This window comes from Scleropages formosus, chromosome 3 (assembly GCF_900964775.1).
Source record: "Scleropages formosus chromosome 3, fSclFor1.1, whole genome shotgun sequence".
Classification (NCBI taxonomy): domain Eukaryota; kingdom Metazoa; phylum Chordata; class Actinopteri; order Osteoglossiformes; family Osteoglossidae; genus Scleropages; species Scleropages formosus.
Window position 1 is genome coordinate 7,884,101 of NC_041808.1, and position 18,971 is coordinate 7,903,071.

Sequence of the window (18,971 nt, forward strand, 5' to 3'; positions counted from 1 at the left end):
TCATCTCATATGTGCAGTAGAGTGATTCTCATACGTGTCGAGACATCCCAAGTCCGTAAACATCTGGTGCGGATACATCTGGTGAAGTCGTGCGGGTACCTATCCGACGTGTGTATCATACAGGTGATGTTCCTCAGCACAGCCTAACACACAGCATCTGTGCTGCGGTGTGTTCTGGGACAAACGAACAGGGGTCGAATGCAGCTTTTCTTTGGACGGTTTTGCTGATTGTTGCAGCTCAGGACCTGGTACGTGTGTCATCCACCTACCGGATCCGAGTCTTGTCAAGTTCGCGATCATAAAATGCAGAATCTTGTGAATTTCGTTTGACGCTCTAAACACAACCGTGGACAGCATCAGATTCACAGTGGAAAAAGAAAACAACTGTTGACTCTTGCTGGATGTTTTGTGAGGGCAATTAGAAACACCAGCGCATAGGAGGAAGGCATGTGGAGCTTCGGCCGGGCCGTATTGCACCAAAGGATTCAGAAACCGAAAGAACGTCAGCGGCAAACGCTCAAGGTCAGCGGTGTTCAGCCGGTCACGGCTGCCCACCTGTTGGGGACACCTGATAGCCTTTACAAACACACTCCTCCCACTTTAACCCCATTTTATTTGCAGCGTCACCTCAATACGTCATGAAACACTCTTACCGAAAATGCACAGCTCATTGTTCACCCCATATTCAAACTCATCCTCCCGGTTCTTTTTTATCTCCGGATTATGAAACACTCTGTTTAGGGCTTTTTAGGTGCTGTGAAATTAGAGCGGGCAAGAAATGGGACGTGTGAAGAGGACGGCACGCTGTGCCAGATTACCATAGCAGACCTTAGCAACGCCGCACGGTCCGTGTTCAGTCTCAGGAAGGACAGAAAAGATGTCACACTCCAGAGACTCTTCCTTCTTACCCCAGTCATTAAACACTCACTTTTAAAGTGCGTCTTGTTTGTATATAATCCTTCTGCTTGGGGGGGCGTGGTTACGCAGCGGCTTGGGCCTGGTCCTGCTCTCCGGTGGGTCTGGGGTCCGAGTCCCGCTTGGGGTGCCTTGCGACGGACTGGCGTCCCCTCCTGGGTGTGTCCCCTCCCCCTCCGGTCTTGCGCCCCGAGTTGTCGGGTTAGGCTCTGGATCACCGCGACCCCGTATGGGACAGGCGGTTTCAGATGATGTGTCTGTGTGTGTACTTCTGGCGGAGTGCTGAAAAAGGCGTACACCATCGCTTGCGACACCAGGCCACCGGTGTTACGCAGGATGTTTTCGGCTGATTTGGCACGCCGTAGATCCCCGAGGACTCGAGTGTCCGGCACAGACGAGGCGTGTTCCTCCTGAAGCGAGGCTCGATGATGCTCGTGGCCTGCGCCGTCCCGGCTGCCCCGAGAGGGCCCCGTGTCGCCGAGCGCGCCGGTGTTCCTCTCCCGTAAAGCCGTCCAGCCGAGTAGCCTCAGCTAGTTTAGCCGTTACGTGTGTGACGCGCCGCCCCGCTTGTGACTCTGTCTGTTTGCCAGCATTAGCCTCAGCCAGCGAATCATTACACGGGGAGCTCTGCCAAACTTTTAAATACCAGAAAATAACACCATTTACCACATGCAGGGCAATTATTTCTGTGAAAAATTACACAGGGCTTTTTTTTTTTTTTTTTTTATTTGTGATAAACCCCCTTTCTTAAAGGAGAAAGCCGAGGCGAAGGCAGCCCTTTCAGGTCTGAGCGGGGCCTCATTAATATTTATGGCCTGCTTTGCAAAGAAACAGTGATAAGCGCCGTTTGAATATTAAGTTTGACTTTATTTAAAAATGCATTAAAAATATTCACTAAATTAAAGAAAATTGTGAGAAAAAGGTAAAGAAAAGTGGATGCTTTGTAAGGAGGTTAAATGGTTCAGTCAGCAAGTAAGCAGAGGGAAGAGGGAGCGGCTTGGGGGACCTGTAGGAATGAGGCGTCCGCACTGATTTAGTGCGCCGTTGGGCCTTCTCAAAGAGAATGCAAATGTACGGACGCGCGATGCATCCTCCGACACACTCATACTTCATGGCCGCGCCTCTCCCTTCCGTTCGGAAGAAGCCTTGAGTTGTCCAGCCTCGCACGTTGACAGAGATGCCTAAACTCAAGGCATAAATATGAATTAGCGAGCAGTTTAAACTTGTCTGTGGAAGTGCGGCGCGTCATCCTGAGCACTTGACTTGGAAATGAGGCGGCGATGTGGGGAAGATGTCATTATAACTCAGAGGGACTCTTACTGTTAGGGTCTGCGAAATGATCCGCTCAAATAAACATTAAGTGCTGCCCATCAAAAGCACAAATAAATGCTGCTTTTTTGACATTCTTCCTTTATCGCGGGATGGTGCGAAATGCTTAAGTAAACAAAATTTACATGACAGTTATATCTACGCGAGGCGTGGCGTTAATCGGAAAGCCTGAGCAGTTTGTGTTTGTTGTCCACTTGGAAGAAGAAGGAAGTTTGCCGTGCAGAATTTGTGTGTGTTTAGTATTTGCATCAGCGGGGGGCGCGGTGGTGCAGCGGGTTTGACCGGGTCCTTGTTTTTCGGTGGGTCTGGGGTTCGAGTCCCCCTTTGGGTGCCTTGCGATGGACTGGCGTCCCGTCCTGGGTGTGTCCCCTCCCCCTCCGGCCGTACGCCCTGTGTTGCCGCGTTAGGCTCCAGCTCCTCCTGACCCGGTGTGAGACAAGCGGTTTCTGAAATGTGTGTGTCGGATGTTTGAATCATAGTGCCTCTCCTCTTCTCAGGTTAGTGATTTAGGGACCCCCTTGCTGCCAGAAAGTGCCACTTTCCTGTTTCCCGTTGCGCTCTTGTGCGTCCTCAGCTGGGTCACAGTCTCGGCCCACGAAGCTGAAGCGAGCGTTTTACCGGGCCGCGATTGCCGAACGACGCATTTGTGACCGCGATACGTTTTCCGCTATGGGTGACGCTAATTTTCTGACTGTCTTTCTGCTTCTGATGCCGTTCCTGTTGAGAAATGACGTCGCCGCCGATCGGCGCACGAACGGCATCTTCCACAGCCGTCGTTTGCACGTTTACTCTACAGTTTTGTGGCGTGTCGAAGAAGCCACGGTTTAAGTTCTCCACAAAACACGCCGTTCGCAGTACTTTGGATGGAGGAGGATGGGGACGATGAGCGCGGGCTCGGTTTCGACCGCTAGTGGCGGTTGGCTGCCGGTTCGATGGCGGCATTCGCCAGGCCTGTGGCACGATGTGCTGCAGCGGGTGTGTGCTCCTCCCTCCCTCCGTCCATGGCTGTGGCCTGATCCTCACGCTGGGCTTGCCAAGCCGCCAGATTAAGCACTTTGGGTCACACCGACTGCGGAGCACTTGCAAAAAGTCCTGTTCCGCTCAACATGTGTCGTACATTAGAGCTCATTGTATAGTCACGCCATCTGTTTATTCCTCTGTTGAGCCAGCAGTTGCTCACTAAGCCATTTGCAGGGAGGTGGGGGGTGGGCTCCGTTTCACCACTTGACTGAGAGCGCTCGCGTTCGGTCTTCGCCGAAGAAATGAGGACAGAACCATACGCCCGTGAGCAGGCTGCAGAGGGAATGCCGCGGAGCCGAGCGCGGCCCCGACGGGCCGGAGTCCCCCTACCCGGTCGCCACGGGCCCTGCGGCCAGATGTCCGGAGCGTCAGCGCCGCGTCGGCCTCGCGCTCCGTCGGCACTGCGTGCCGGGAACAGGGCCTCGGTTCTGGCTCCGAACTCACCGTCATTCCGTTTCTAAACTGTACCCATGCAGATAACGCCAGGATGTGAGAGTTAACTTGGACAGCAGAGAGAAGTATGCGCTGTCCTGGCAGCAACAGAGCACTAACAGTTCTGCTGTACAGGTGCTCCTGACTTGCAAAGCACTTGCGTTTCGACAGCCTCGTCGTAAGTCGCAAACCCCCTCATGCTGTATTTTCATATCGAAACCATATGGATGTATAAACAATTTACATGCGTGGATGCTTTGTTGTGTAAGATGAATTTGTTACATTTTTCCTCATTTCACACATTATTCCTGCTAAAATAATAGAAATAGGAACACACACACACACACTTTCTGAAACTGCTTGTCCTCTGGGGTGGTCGCATGGAACCAGAGCCTAACCCAGCAACACATGGCTGAAGCTGGAGGGGGAGGGGACACACCCAGCACGGGACGCCAGTCCATCGCAAGGCACCCCAACCAGGGCTTGAACCCCAGACCCACTGGAAAGCAGGACTCGGCCAAACCCACAGTGCCACCGCACCCCCATCAACATGAATGCAATGAAGTATTATATTTTCATGCTGCCTTATACAGTATTGTATAGTATAGCGCGCACACACACACACACACACACACACACACACTTTCTCGTCCCATACGGGGTTGCAGGGAACCGGAGCCTACCCGGTAACACAAGGCCTAAGGCCGGAGGGGGAGAGGACACAGCCAGTACGGGACGCCAGTCCGTCGCAAGGCACCCCGCGCGAGACTCGAACCCCAGACCCACCGGAGAGCAGGACTGTGGTCCAACCCACTGCACCACCGCGCCCCCACTTTGTATAGTATAGTACTGTATAGTATTATATTTTCACTGTCATTTAGCATTTATTCACTTATTCCGAATCTGCTTTCTTTCACTTTTTTCCTGTACCACCATTGCACTCGTTTTTCACTTGATAGCTACTCTAAGTAAGACGTAACATGAATGGAATCGCGAGCAAAACGTTGCATAAATTAATTAAACGTTTCCACAAGTAAAACCTGTATTCCCGCTCGAGGCTCCCTAGCGCTCCAGTAGAAAGTCACATGGAGGAGACAGAAAGCGGATTTGTGATACTCGTTTGGCTTTCCAAGATTTTGGTATTGTACATATTAAAAATTACAGAATTTTTTTTTAAAAGCATGCAGTAGTTCCGGAGGGGGGTGTGGTGGCGCAGTGGGTTGGACCTGGTCCTGCTTTCCGCTGAGTCTGGGGTTCAAGTCCCGCTTGGGGTGCCTTGTGACGGACTGGCGTCCCGTCCTGGGTGTGTCCCCTCCCCCTCCGGCCTTATGCCCTGTGTTGCCGGGTTAGGCTCCGGTTCCCCGCGACCCCGTATGGGACGAGCGGTTCTGAAAGTGTGTGTGCGCTTGCGTTTGCACGCACGAAGTAGTTCCTCAGGTGACATCTCAGTGCGTGTTTGTGATGTAGTTAGATTTTGAACAAAAAGACACCATCCATGCAAAACAAGTCCCCAATAATTATGAGCTGGCATGTTTTATTAAAAGGCTGTCAATGAGGAGAGCGAGGAGAAATGTGAGGAACCTCTAGGCTACTCCTGGTACGCCGAGCTCGGTCCGGCACCGTCTACATGGAAAGTACACACGCTTACACGACGAGCAGATTATTTGCTGTCAACGTTGCTTCTACCCTCATCTGTAACATTATTCCTGCGCAAACCAGGGGCAGTAACTGACAGCGGGGCGCAGTCGACTTGTCAATGAAAACGTTATTCTAAATACGAATGGAAAGTCGAACAGCTTCTTTCCCCCGAATTCTGTCTAATTTTATGCTTTTATTTATATACTATCTTGTCAACTGATTCCTTTTGCTGTCATATGAATAAAGACTCCTTTTAATATATGTTGACATTATATTCATGTTGTACGGAATTTGCAGCAGACTTAAAACAAGACTTGTCAACTTCATTTAAGTCCGATTCATTTAAAGTCGTAAACGTCTTCATACTGTATTACATAAATCATAAGGAGATACAAACAATTAACAGGGGCAGCTGGTAGTGTAGTGGTTAGAGTTGTTGCTTTTGGGCCTGAAGGTCACAGGTTCAAATCCCTCTTCCAGCTGTAGTAACCTTAAGCAATGTACTTACATTGACATTTATTCATTTAGCAGACACTTTCCCCAAAGTGACTTACAATGAACTCTTTGTAGTGTTATGAGCCACACACCTTATTCACCACGGTGACTTACACTGCTAGATACACTACTTACACTGGGTCACTCTTCCATACATCAGTGGAACACACTCTCTCTGTCACTCACACACTATGGGTGAACGTGAATCGCTTGTCTTTGGACTGTGGGAGGAAACCAGAGCACCCGGAGAACATGCAAACTCCACACAGACAGAGCAGGGATTGAATCTACATTTTCTCGCACCACCCAGGTGCTGTGAGGCAGCAGCGCTACTCACTGTGCCACCGTACTTGCCCTAAATTGCTTCAGAAAAATTACCCAAACAATATCATGATTACTTGTAAACTGGTTTAGAATTGTTACTAAATCTAGAATACCCAGGAGGGGTGGGCAACCACCGGCCCTTGGACCCGCAGAGGTTTTTCTCCCTCGACTTTCAGTTGGGAGTTTTTGTTCCTTTCCTCCGTGGCCAGTAGGCATACTGTGCTTATAGCTCCATAAAAGTACTTTGTTATGATAGTTGGTGGACAACTGTCTCCTTTGTTTCTTTATTTACATTTACATTTATTCATTTAGCGGACGCTTTTGTCCGAAGCGACGTACATCTCAGCAAAAGTGCAATTTATGCATTACATATTATCTGATGTATTTGCTTTTCTTGCCTTATGCCTGTATTAAAGCGCTCTGTGTCCCTGAGTGAGAAGAGCGCTCTATAAAAATATATTGAATTCAGTTGAATTTGGAGAAGAGCGTCAGATAAATGACTGAATGTACATGCCCGAATGTTATGTTTTATAAGGCTTTGCTATATTTTTTCACTAATTCCACACATCACTCGTGTAAAATAATAATAATACAATGTACAGTATTACAGTTATATTTTTATTCTGCCCTAGCTTTCATTCCCAGATCTATGGACTTCCGCTGCTTCTTTTCAGCACCACCAGAACTCCAGCTTTTTCACTTGCAAGCCATTTTAAAATAAAACGTCACTTGAAGGGAGTCACAAAGGGAAAGTTTTGGAAATTTAAACACAACCGCTGCCAGACCACTAAATTCTGAGTGAGCCCCAAACTATAAACGGATACGGTGCCGTGCAACAGTGCGACCGGCCGGTGTTATCGTGCAGCGGATGGAGCGGCTGTCATTAGACGTTACAAACATCGGGACTCGCAAATAACGCAGTAAGGTCGATGGGACGGCATCGTAAGTCTGAGTCATCGTGATTTGCATATTTCAACAGTTGAGGTCCACCTCTACTTACAACTACGTAGCCTTGGCCTCGAGAGTAAGTAAGTAGAGAGTGGTCATGCAGAAGCTTCCTCTAAGAACATCGGTCTTAAGCCATGCCTGGAGTTGGCCGTAAGCCACGTGACGCCCTCCGAGACCTTCCGCGAGAAGAACTGAGCTCTTCGGTCCGGACGCATAGCTCGGTGTTTGGTGCAAACCATAACCCGGGTGACATCATATTTATCGCGAACATGGTGGCTTGGACGGCAGCGTGATGAGAGCCAACCCCGAGCAGGTCGTGTAAGGGAACCTGAACCGGTCGGCTGGAGATGGGCGTCGAGGGCATTCGTTACCCAGCAGGCCCGGACCGAACCCGTTGGCGGTCTCTTGTACGACCCGAACGCTTCTCTCGCTGGTCGCCGCCTCACTCGACACGTAAAGCGGATGAATATTTCCTCAAGACACAGCACTGTGTGCAGCGTAAACAAATAGAGAAATCCAATCCGAAGAGGTGCGACTCGCCATCAATAATGAGCTTCATAAATGAAAAATATGTTGTGAAGACCAGAAGGTTTGCTTAAGTCTGCGCGATGGAAAACGTAAATCAGTCGCGGTGTTTCTGTTATGTGTAAACATTTATATTACTTGGCAGCAGGGGGGAAAAAAAAGAAAAAAAATCAAGGGAGGTACTTTGGTTTGCTGTGCGGTTTTGGCCAAAGCGATAGCAGTGAAACATGTCTGGCATTAAATAATCCTGTTAACGGAGACAAGATGGCAGTTTAAAGGGAGTTGAAGTCTAGGCTAGACTTCGGTAAATCAGTTACTGTGTGTGTGTGTCTAAAGGAAGGCTGTGTACCTGTTGTTCTTTGCCTCTGAAGGTTATTAAGGTCACAGCGGCACAATGACAGTAGTTAGAGCGGCGACCACTTTAAGCAGTTGGACGAGAGGAGAGGCTGGCGACGGCGTGTGCCGCGCGCATCGCCCCTGTCCGGCTCTTCCCGTGAGTGATTGCTCGGCGGATCCCGTCATCCCGGCCGCATCGCACGGCAAATCAAATATGACAGGCGAGATTGTAAGCATAATGGGCAAGTGGAGAAGAAAGTAGCCGTGCGCACAAACAAACAGCCTCCGGCCTAATTGAACAGCGGTGCCGCTGACCTGACATCGGGCAAATGTGCCCTAGCCGTGGAGCTGGACCGCGGTCGAGGGAGAGCGCAGCGCCCCCCGCCTGCGGAGCGCTCGCCGTGCCCCGGCACCGCCGTCCAAGGTCCGCCCGGTTTTGGAAAGGGTGATCTTAACGGCAGGCAATTTAAACGAGGTAAAAAAAAAGCTTTTAGTCACATCGGGCAGACAAAGAGAACCTATTATTGTAATCACAAGATTCAGATTTTCTTTTTTTTTCACTCTTCATTTAAGAAATTTGGTTAATCGACTTCGCCCTGATAGGGTTCTTCTTCCTTCGGCCTGGAAAAGCAGAGCGCTATCTCTTTACATCTCCAGACTGCTGTCTTTTTAAAATGGCTTTTTTTTAAAAAAAAAAAATTAATTAATTAATTTATTTCTTTTAAACAGAATTCCCTCTGAAATAGATAAGATCTTTCATTCAGGTTGTGTAAATATTACGCTTGGGGAGAATTTAAGATCGCTGTGGCTACATGTGGCACAAGTGTGAATCACAGCAGCTGTACTCAGTTAATTCTCTGTCCGCTGTGTCACTTTGTCCAACGGTGGAGATTGTTGGAGAGCAACACTTTCTTTTGGATGTGTGCACTGACGCACACATCGTTACTTTTGCTCGCTCACTTGAACCGCTTGTCCTCGTCAGGGCCGTGGTGGTCCGGAACGCAGTCCCGCCCTCCGCTTCCTTCCCCCGAACGGAACCGGTGCGCATTTCCGGATCTGAGCGGCGTTCGTGCCGAAAATGCTGCGTGGATTCCCCCGAGCTCCGTGTTGCTCCACCGCTCGTCTTAGAGAAGCTCCTGTGCTGTCTAGAGCTGCGCTCACTTCTTCTGTCAGCGTGAGCGGTACAGAGGCCCTTCTATTGTCCCGTTAGAATTGCGCGTAGACAGTGTGGCATCTCCGCACTTCAAAGTACGCAGGTTTGATCTGGGACGGGAGGCCACGCTGAAAAATTCATCATCCTAACACGTAGCACCAGAAGAGTAAGGGATCGGGGAGATGGTTCTCCTTTCTCTCCTTCCTCAGCTTCTCCTTTCCGATGAGAGATGATGCGGTGGAGCAAAGACTGGTTGGGACACAGACATTAAGTAGAGGCGTGTTTGTCGCTAGCAGTTTGGGACGACGGTACCCAGATGTAGGGTCCAGAGTGATCAGCTCATTGATATGAGCAGTTTGGGTCTGAGAACCACGTGCTGGTCATGAAGAAGTGCGAGACCATCTCCTGAACCGCAGCGCTCCTCCCGCTGCCTCCTCGCCCAACTCCCCCCGCTTTCTGTGTGTCATCATCTCCCGCCGATTGAGGCGTGAGTGGAAATGTTTTCGAACGGCCTCTCCTTGAGAACTGTGACATGACTTCATCTGTAAGAGCAGAAGATGGTTTGAAGCATGAGCACACGTGTAATAAGATGTGCTGCACGTAAAACACACTCTCTTGAGAGAGAGTTCTTTGTGTTCAGCTGGGATTTTAACCCGGGGGGGGGGTGATATACTCTCATTGTCACTGTAAATCTGCCTATTCATGTGTTCCATATGTTGAATCACAAATCATATCTTTTAACAGAGCTTTCAGCTTCCATGGAGTGTAGCTCGGATTCGAAAGATCTTTCCGTTCTAGACGTTTCCACGCAGATCACCACATTAGTGTACAAAGGAGTGGTGTGCAGTTACTACACCTTTGACCTCCAGAGCCCCAGAGGTTGATTTTTCTTCCTTTCCTTTACAGTTGGGAGTTTTTTGTTTTCCTCTCCTCGGCTGCCTTACTGTGCAGTTGAGTGCACCTGTCATTACCGTAACACTGGATCATTCCCAGTCGCTTTGTCCGGCACTTGGTGTCACTTTGGTGAGAAGAGTCCTCTGTGAAAATGAACCGAATCGATTCGGATATCTCATGTCACGTACTGTAAGTTTCATGAACTCCAAGTCAAGAATTTGGCGGCATGATTGCGCCTGACGGAGCGCAAACCCCGTATCATTCTTCTTTGACTTTAGAACGGTGCGTTTGTGTTCTGGTGCGAGTAGTGTGAAGAGGAAACGGTGGGATGCGGGCGCTGGGCCATGTGTGGACTGTTGGGCACATGTAAGGTGTCTGCAATCGGGCAGCTCTTATGAGCTTATTTAGCCCTTTGGATGATAAATGCGATGTACGGGTTCGCTGCACGTGTGTGTTTGGGTGTGAACGGAACGTGTTCTTCTTTCTCAGTCTTCGGTGATGGTGCATTCACACACGACGAGCGCAGGGAGGTCAGCGCTGTTGTGGTAAGCAGCGCGGTGATGTGTGCCATACTGCCGGTAGGGCGTGGAAAGACTAAGCGGGTGGTGGTGATATGCAGCGGTGCTGCGGGAAGTTCTCCGATATTGCCGCGGACACGTCTGCACAAAAACTACTAAATGTCTTCTCTTCGGTGGTTCGATGGTCAGTCTTTTTTTTAATTGCGACACGATGTTTAGCGTCAGGGTTTTTCCCTGGACCTCTGTGGTTAAAGTGAAACAGTGGAAATGAAGCCCAGACTCTATTTCTATGATGGGTAGGTGTAAGACCTGAACGGCCAATTTGTTGGATCAGAAGGGGGTAACACAGCCCAGGGAGACGGTGTGCGTAATGCAAGGAGGCTGTGAGCTGTAATCAATTCAGTGTTTTTGAAGCGTCACGTTTTTAAGGCTTCAGTCACCAGGATAATTTGCCAAAGAGAGCTGAATGTCCTGCAGATGGCGGGAGAACAAGAAGGGTCGAACACACGCTCGGGTAGCACGTCCACGCTGCTCACGCAGCAAGTGTATATATCCTGTCTGTACCGCGGTGGAGGACAAAGATAACAGTGCCCTGTTTTATCCAGGTGTGACGTTTGCTGTTCTAGAAGCACCGGCCCGACCGCACACCCATCGTGAGCGTACGCCCGCTTCCGGTTAGCGCGTTTGGTCATACGTTCCGAGTGCGGCCCGTGTGTTGCGGTGCTGGTCGGCAAGAACTCGCACGTGTTTGTGTGCGCAAGCCGCTACGCAACGCGAGTGAGCGCCAGCAGAGCCCAGTGGGGTGCGAACCTACCCCAGCCCGATCCGCGTGGGTCCCCTTAGATCGCCGATGGAAAAGGCGGAATTCCCTTCCCTGCCGATTTTTGTGGTCGCAGAGGATTCCTATCGCTATCGAGTGTGTTCCCAGTCCAGGGCATTTTAGAGCAGCAAGGAGAAGAGCAGCTAAGAGTTGCCACTTTTGGATGTAAATGTTGTAGGTTTGAATCCCACTACCTGCAGCAATGTCCTCAACAAAGGTACTTAGCATGACTTACTCTGGTAAAAAAAAATGACCCAGCTCTATAAACGGGTCAATCGTTGCTTTGAAGGACATGATGTAAATGAATCGGTGTGGCTATAATGTACCGGGACTGACGCTAGTCTTGTTTCTCTGGTGTGGTAACGCTGGTTTGACTATGCTCTTTGAGTCAAAAACGTCCTCGAAGGGTGAAGGATGGTTTTTATGACCTCACTGGTATATTTCTTCACGTGTTCTGCTCTGGGGGGACGGTTATTTTTTAGCCCACATCCAGACGTGATTAAGGCACAGCACAGCGAGCACCGAGGTGAGGAGCTCCCTGCACGCTGTTGACTAAGACTGTTCGCCCGCTGCGGCACAGTGGGGCTGGGATGTTGGCCCTCCCCGAAAGTAGACATGTCCAAACGCAAAGCAGGGGCACAGGTGCCAGGGCCGGGGGCAGGGGCACAGCGGCACGCCTGGGACACATTTTCCATCATGGGGCTCATTCCTGGGAAACAATGTAAAGGGGCCACTGGAACACTTTGTGTACCGGGCCAGGCCAGATTAGTTTTTACCAAGGTGGAGAAGCGTATAATTTAAGAGAAAGCCCAGCATAGTGAGTAGTCTAGTCTGCTTGATAAATGGGCCAAATGTGCCGTTCCTGGCTGTAATTTACCTTTACGGTTGTGCAACAAAATCCAGCATCCTGCCCTAGGTCACTAAGGCTGGCTTCTGTGTGTGTGTGTGTGTGTGTGTGTGTGTTTAAATGTGTCTTTCTGCAGGGCCGGTCAGTTAGGAGCGAATTGCAATGTGTTACACTACCCATACCTTGAGGACAGGACGCAAGGGTTGTGGAAGTTTGTAAACTGTGCACCATCGGTCTTGAGCACAGTTTATAATTAATAACACATTGCTTCATTTTGCTGATGTTTTTTTTCTCCAAAAGCAGCTTGCAGTGTTTAGCTGCTTACAATTATTTACCCATTTATACAGCTGGGTAATTTTTATTGGAGCAATTTTACAGCAAATACCTTGCTCAAGGGTTCTACAGCTGGAGGCAAGACTCAAACCTGCAACCTTTGGGTCACAAACACACCAGCTCTAACCACTGTGCTCCCAGCTGCTTCTAACAACAGCACCAATAATTTTGCTGGCACCTAAACACAGATTATGTGCTGTCGTTTTATTTAATATTTTATCTGTTTAGTGGGAATTTTTTCTCCAAGGCTTCACGTTGTAACTGTAAAACTGTCAGAAGGCCCCAGTGTCCTCTGGTGCATCACTGATCACCACGGTAAGGTTAGTAAAATAATAAAATGACTGGTAAACCTAACTGTCAATGCGCAAAATAATGGGTTTCAAAAATCTTTTTTATTAACGTCATCTCCGGACCGATACATCGGAATTATTAAGAACCTCCGACACGAAAGTACTTGGGATGCGGTGGTCGTCAAAAACCTCTACGGTCATCGTCCGCAATACGAAGATTCGGTTTGCAAGAACTCGAGGTTCCGAAAGGTTTCATTTAATATCCCAACGTGAGTTTACGGAAAATTTGTTCACATTTACGAGGACTGACTTTGGATTTCGCGCGCCTACCGACAGCTGAGTGATGCGAGACCAGAGCCACCGTGCGGCTCGTGCCGCATTAACTTCTGAGCCTCGAATAACCTCGAATAACCTTGAATAACCCCTGCGTGCTGGTTTCTCCTCTTAAAATCTAGTGATCGTGGTCCTGGTCTGACTGTCCAAACCATAGCTACTTGTTTGGCGAGCATCAGTTCATTTCCATTGTTTTCGTGGATCTCTTTCGTCTTCACTGTTTAGTTTCCTTGTTTTTTTTTTTTTGCATTAAAGGTACATAAACATTGAGCATCGTGTGTGTGTGTGTGTGTGTGTGTGTGTGTGTGTGTGTGTGTGTGAACGTTTAAGTGTATGCCACATATTAGCTACAAATAAGGTGAAGTAGCGCAGGTACGCAGTCATGCAGTGTTATAGAGTAAATAATGAAGGGAAACTGCCTTGTTATGTTGACTTATGAATTTATACTATTGCAATAACTGCAGTTATATCAGAATTATTTCGAGACACTTTTGCATTAATAGGTGCCAGTTTCCGGGCTCTGAAACGCGTAAATATTTTTACCATTAAAACTAATGGGAATTAGTACATCTTTGTTTTACGAGAATTTGTAAGCGAAGGGATAAAGTCCTTTGTGTGGCAGGGAGAACTGGATTATTACCATTATTTAGCAACACAGCGGTCGGGATAGTGGAACAGCAATAGTTTTGCTTTTTTTCATAACCCGACAGTTGTATGTATGTATCAATTATACGATTAAATCATTCATTCCTGTTCATAAAGATGAATCATTATGAATCACGTAAATTTTAAATAATCCAGGTTAGAAGTTGGTACATAGAAGATTAAATCTATAAATAGAAAGTGCAGAATGACCTTTGTAGTTTGTCTCTATTTGTGTCCCGTCCACCGTCCCCCGTCCCCCACTCGTCCTGCATGTCCACAGTCACGGTAGACACTGGCTGAGGACAAAGCCGGATTTGCGCCAATGTATGCAAACACATTCTTTAATGTTTTAAGTTGTCTGCCGTTATACCACATTCATATATGAAGACTTAATAAAATTTTCATAACGCCCATAAATTCTCTTTTAAGTTATGGTCTGAAACTCATTTGATCTTCCAATAACACAATTTTCTCAGTTATGCTTAACTGATACCATTATGCCGTCCTTTTTTTCTTTTTTCCATGTTTTGCACAAATAATTATTATTCTTAATAGAAATCTGTATGCATGCCTGTGTTTTATTTTTTTTTTCTCTGCAACAGCAGAATACGGAGGTTTACTAATTTAGCAAGTCATGTAAATTCTTGAATTCCACACTCTTGGTTACGTCACATGGCTCAGTTTTAGTTTATACTGAAAAATATCTTTTCAACAACTTTACACGTCCCAAATAAATTACGTATAGCCAGGAATATGCAGCAGCAACATTTCAGTTTTACCTGGATTTTTTATTTATTTATTTTATTTTTGTTGAAAGATGTGATGTTCATCAGCATGAATTCTGTTTTTTTTTTTTTTTGCAATATTACATGTGGTCTTTTGCTAGTCTTGTTTTTCAGTATTGAGAGGTTATGCTGTCTGGGAGGCAAAATTTTACTCTGTGGTGGTTTTTATATATATATATACACACACACACACATACATATATATTTTACTTACTACTTTACTTACTACTTGTGTTTTTGATTTAGCTTCACTGAGAATCCCACATATACGAAACGCGCGCCGCATTTGAAAAATTGAATATGGTATCAATTCTGACAGTCCCTTTTTGAGGGTCAGTAAAATTTCAATAATTCACTGCAGAGTTAAAGTCAATTTCAGCCACACAATGTAATATATATAGCTCGCCTGCCAACCCTGCGCTGGCTACAAAACCCTGAAGGGATGTGACATCCAGGAATTTCAGACATTTCTGTTAGAGCACTCAGAGGATAGTTTTATAAGATTCCATCTGACAAAATCCTTTAAAGTTAGCCTCCCATGTGCTTTGTGTAGCTGTCAGAGCCCATGCACGCGTTCGCGCCAAGGAGTCGGAGAGCGAGGCCTTGAACGTCGCTCGCTCGTCGTAACCCGACCCGCATGTATTTTAAGCCATTTGCTTGCATTAATTATAGACCCTGGGAGAGTCGCGCACAACACACAGGCCGCTCGGGGAAACGGCAATATATGTGACTTTGATGACTGTTGTGGGGACGGGGAGGGGTGGCCTTCTCTCCGATGCGATCGCCTTTAAGAGATTTTCACATTTTTCCACAGCGACCCCTACTGGGAGAGGCCCGCTAATGCCAGCTCCTGTTCAGCCTCTAGGCCCAAGACACTCCACCTTGGAGGGCAACAGCATACCTCATCTCCATGGTAATTCCCTCCCTTTTACCCCCTTTCTCCCTGCGTTGTCTGGGCCCGTCGAGGTCAGAGTCAAAGCTCACGCAGAGGCGCTCTGACAGCGGAACCCCAGCGCTCGGTACACTGTCAGCGTTGCGCTCCTGTCGCCGCGCACCTGGCGTACAGGTGGCCGCTCTCTGCCTGCGAAGCCAACATTTTCACTGTAACGTGGTCATTCTGCCCAGAAGGATGACTAAATGACACAGGCTTAAATAAATACTTTGATTCACCACGATACAAAAACACGTCAAATTGCACACCCGCATTGCAAATTACCCGTTATCTACGTTGCAGCATGAGCTGCTATGCTGATTTGGAACGCATTCTGATTGAAATCCATTTATAATGTGTAAAGACACCACTGTTTCTGTTGTGTTTCTTAGGCTTTTCAAAGTTATTGTGCTGCATCAGGGTAAGATTTTCATTACCGCTGAGAAAGGAGCGATGTCTACGGACGCCTCCGTTCCTGCTTATGCAGCAAAGCATTTTAAGCTTTCTTCTTGGCTGGAGCCGCCAGGCAGAAGATGTTCAGCGGGAGGGCTGCGTTACCTGCACTCTTGCTTGTGCTCTGCAGGGGTCTGTCGATACTTCACGTTTTTATTTTGCGTTCCTCCGAATTACGTGCCATCCTAACTAGGATTTTGTTTTCCATTCAGCATCGTAACCTGTGACCACACGTAACCAAAAAAGTTTATATATGTAGTACTGTGCAAAAGTCTTAGGCACTTGGATGGTTCACACAAATATTTGTTTTAGACAGTTATTTAATGTCTTCTGCATTACTGTCAATGGGAAAGAGCACGTTTTAGATTTTCAAGCTTTCCTTTTGCTAAAAGTTACAGTATTATAGTTTTGTATGTGGTTAAGGAACGAAAGTATACACACACACACACACACACACAAAATGTCTGCAACTGCTTGTCCCAGGCGGGATCGTGGCAAGCTGGAGCCTAACTCAGCAACACAGGCTGGAGGGGGAAGGGACACACCCATGACGGGACGCCAGTCCATCGCAAGCAGGACTCGAACCCCAGACCCGCCAGAGAGCATGACCCTCCCAAGTCCGCCGTGTCAAGCAGTTGTTGACGATGGATGGTTACTAAGCTTCATAGGAAGTTTATTAATTAAGAGCATTATTGTTGGAATCATTCTCACTTTACAGCTTTCTTCCCCAACCAAGTTCCTAAAACTTTTGCACCGTTCTATAGATTAACACTTGTGTATATGCTGTATATGTACACTATATAAGAGTTTATACAAGTATATATGTATGTATGAGTGTGTGTATATGTGTATGCACATACTCTATGTGTGTGTGTATAAATATACAATATATATGTATATACATATATATATTTTTATTATTTACACACACATACACCCTGCTTTCCGGTGGGTCTGGGGTTCGAGTCCCGCTTAGGGTGCCTTGTGATGGACTGGCATCCCGTCCTGGGTGTGTCCCCTCCCCCTCCAGCCTCACGCCCTGTGTTGCCAGGTTAGGCTCTGGCTCCCCGCAACCCCGTGTGGGACAAACGGTTCGGATAATGTGTGTGTGTGTGTGTGTGCTCAGACGCACATAAACGTAAACAAAAGGGGCTTCAATAAGCAAAAGAGAGTATGTTCAGGCCTATTAAGGTGATTTTTGTGGCTTCAAAGATGGAAAAGTGATACACTTCTCTTGGGAACGTTGCCCTTTAAAGCTTCGGAACCTGTTGGAAGTTCTCAAACTCGGGAAGATAAAAGGAAATCCAGAAAGTGCACTTTTAACATATTCCACTCAGAGTTTGCTGAACAGCTTGGCTTAAAGCTTCGCAAAATGTCTTTTCATTTATCTGTTGGTGCCCGATTTGCATTTGCTTTGTGGCAGGAGTGGGAGGGGCTCGGTCCAACATAAACAGTGAGCCACATCCCAGCGCATCCCCGGGGGGTCCTTCGGGGGTTTACATGGGGACCAGCTGGATTATCAGCACCGCGGCTGAACGGGGTTTAGTCGAGACACCCAGGAGACACCTCCGCTAGCAGGGCATCGGGCTTTTGGGTCCTTCTTTCTCGTTCGCGCTCTCATTTTGACTCGTGCCGAACGCTGATGGGACGCAGCCAACTCCAGGCCACACGGTGCCGTCATGTGCGCATTTAAGAAAACCACAGTAAGTAACACAGGGCAGAAGAGATGGCAACGTACTCAACTTCCAGCTCTTTGCGCTGCAGCAGTGTCAGGAGCAGCGCTGGTAGGATGCCGTTGTTTTGAACACGGCCTGCCGCCGAGACACGCGACTGATGCTCTTCGGCACCGGGGTTTTCAACGGGGGTATGACGGTGTATTAGACGCCGGTCGAGCCGGGTCACGTTGCCCCTCAATGATTTGTTTAAACGTTGAGCGACTAGAGCGCTCGTTGCAAGTGGTTTCCAGCGTGGAGCGAAATTGAGATAAATGGCTGCCCGTGAAGGAGGAGCGACTCGGGCTCTCGCGGCCTGCCTGTCTCGTCTGCTTCGGGCCGAGTCGCCGCTCTGGTCCAGAGAGGGTGTCAAGGCAGGGGGTGCAACAGGACGGGGTCGGGCTCCACGCCATCATCTCGCTCCTCTGTCACCTGGCAGATTGTTGCCGTCACATTTATTCATTTATCGGATGCTTTTCTGCAAAGTGACACTCGGTGTTTAAGTTACAATTATCTACCCATCATCCATACAGCTGGGTAATTTTACTGGAGTAATTCAGTGTCGGTACCTTGCTTAAGAAGGGGGTGAGGTGGTGCAGTGGGTTGGACCAGGTTTGGCTGTCCGGTGGGTCTGGGGTTTGAGTCCCGCTTGGGGTGCCTTGCCGTCCTGGGTGCGTCCCCCTTTCGCCCTGTGTTGCCGGGTTAGGCTCCGACTCCCCGTGACCCCGTATGGGACAAGCGGTTTCAGATGATGGGTGTGTGTGTACCTTGCTTAAGGGTACTACAACAGTATGGAGGATTCAAACCGGCGACCTTTAGATCACTGCGCTGTCGGCTGCCCTTAGTATTATTGATATTGTTATTTTTAATGCCTTTCAATTGGTCAAGGGAGATTCCCAGGTGAAATTGTGCTCTATCCCTGAACAGCTGTTATGATACAGTCTTGTGAAAAGACAACGGTAAACTGTTTTTAATGCGGTAATCAATGAAATGCATTGCGATGCAATGTAATTTTATTAGCAACTTTGTTTTTTTCTTTCACTAAGTGTACTTTTACTCTTAGTTTTACCCAGATGAAGCAAAGGAGTATAAAGTGATTAATTTCACATTTAACTGACTATTTTATCCAAAACCGCTTACAGTGTTAAGTTGCATAGAAATATTTACCTGTTTATACAGCTGGGTAATTTTACTGGAGCAGTTTCACGTGAGTGCCTTCCTCAAGGGCACTACAGCAGGAGGCAGGATTTGAACCTTCAACCTTTTGGATCCAAAGGCAACAGCTGCAACCACTG

At 48.0% G+C, this 18,971-nt stretch overlaps 1 protein-coding gene across 2 annotated transcripts in view; it reads left to right on the forward strand.

Annotated features, from left to right (window-relative positions):
* The window catches only part of npas3 (neuronal PAS domain protein 3), a 281,400-nt gene that overhangs the window by 55,384 nt on the left and 207,045 nt on the right, over positions 1–18,971 (forward strand). For both annotated transcript variants that reach the window (XM_029250682.1, XM_029250683.1), the window contains exon 2: positions 15,395–15,493. In XM_029250682.1, the coding sequence (XP_029106515.1) occupies positions 15,395–15,493 (99 nt within the window). The remainder of the gene's footprint in view (positions 1–15,394; positions 15,494–18,971) is intronic.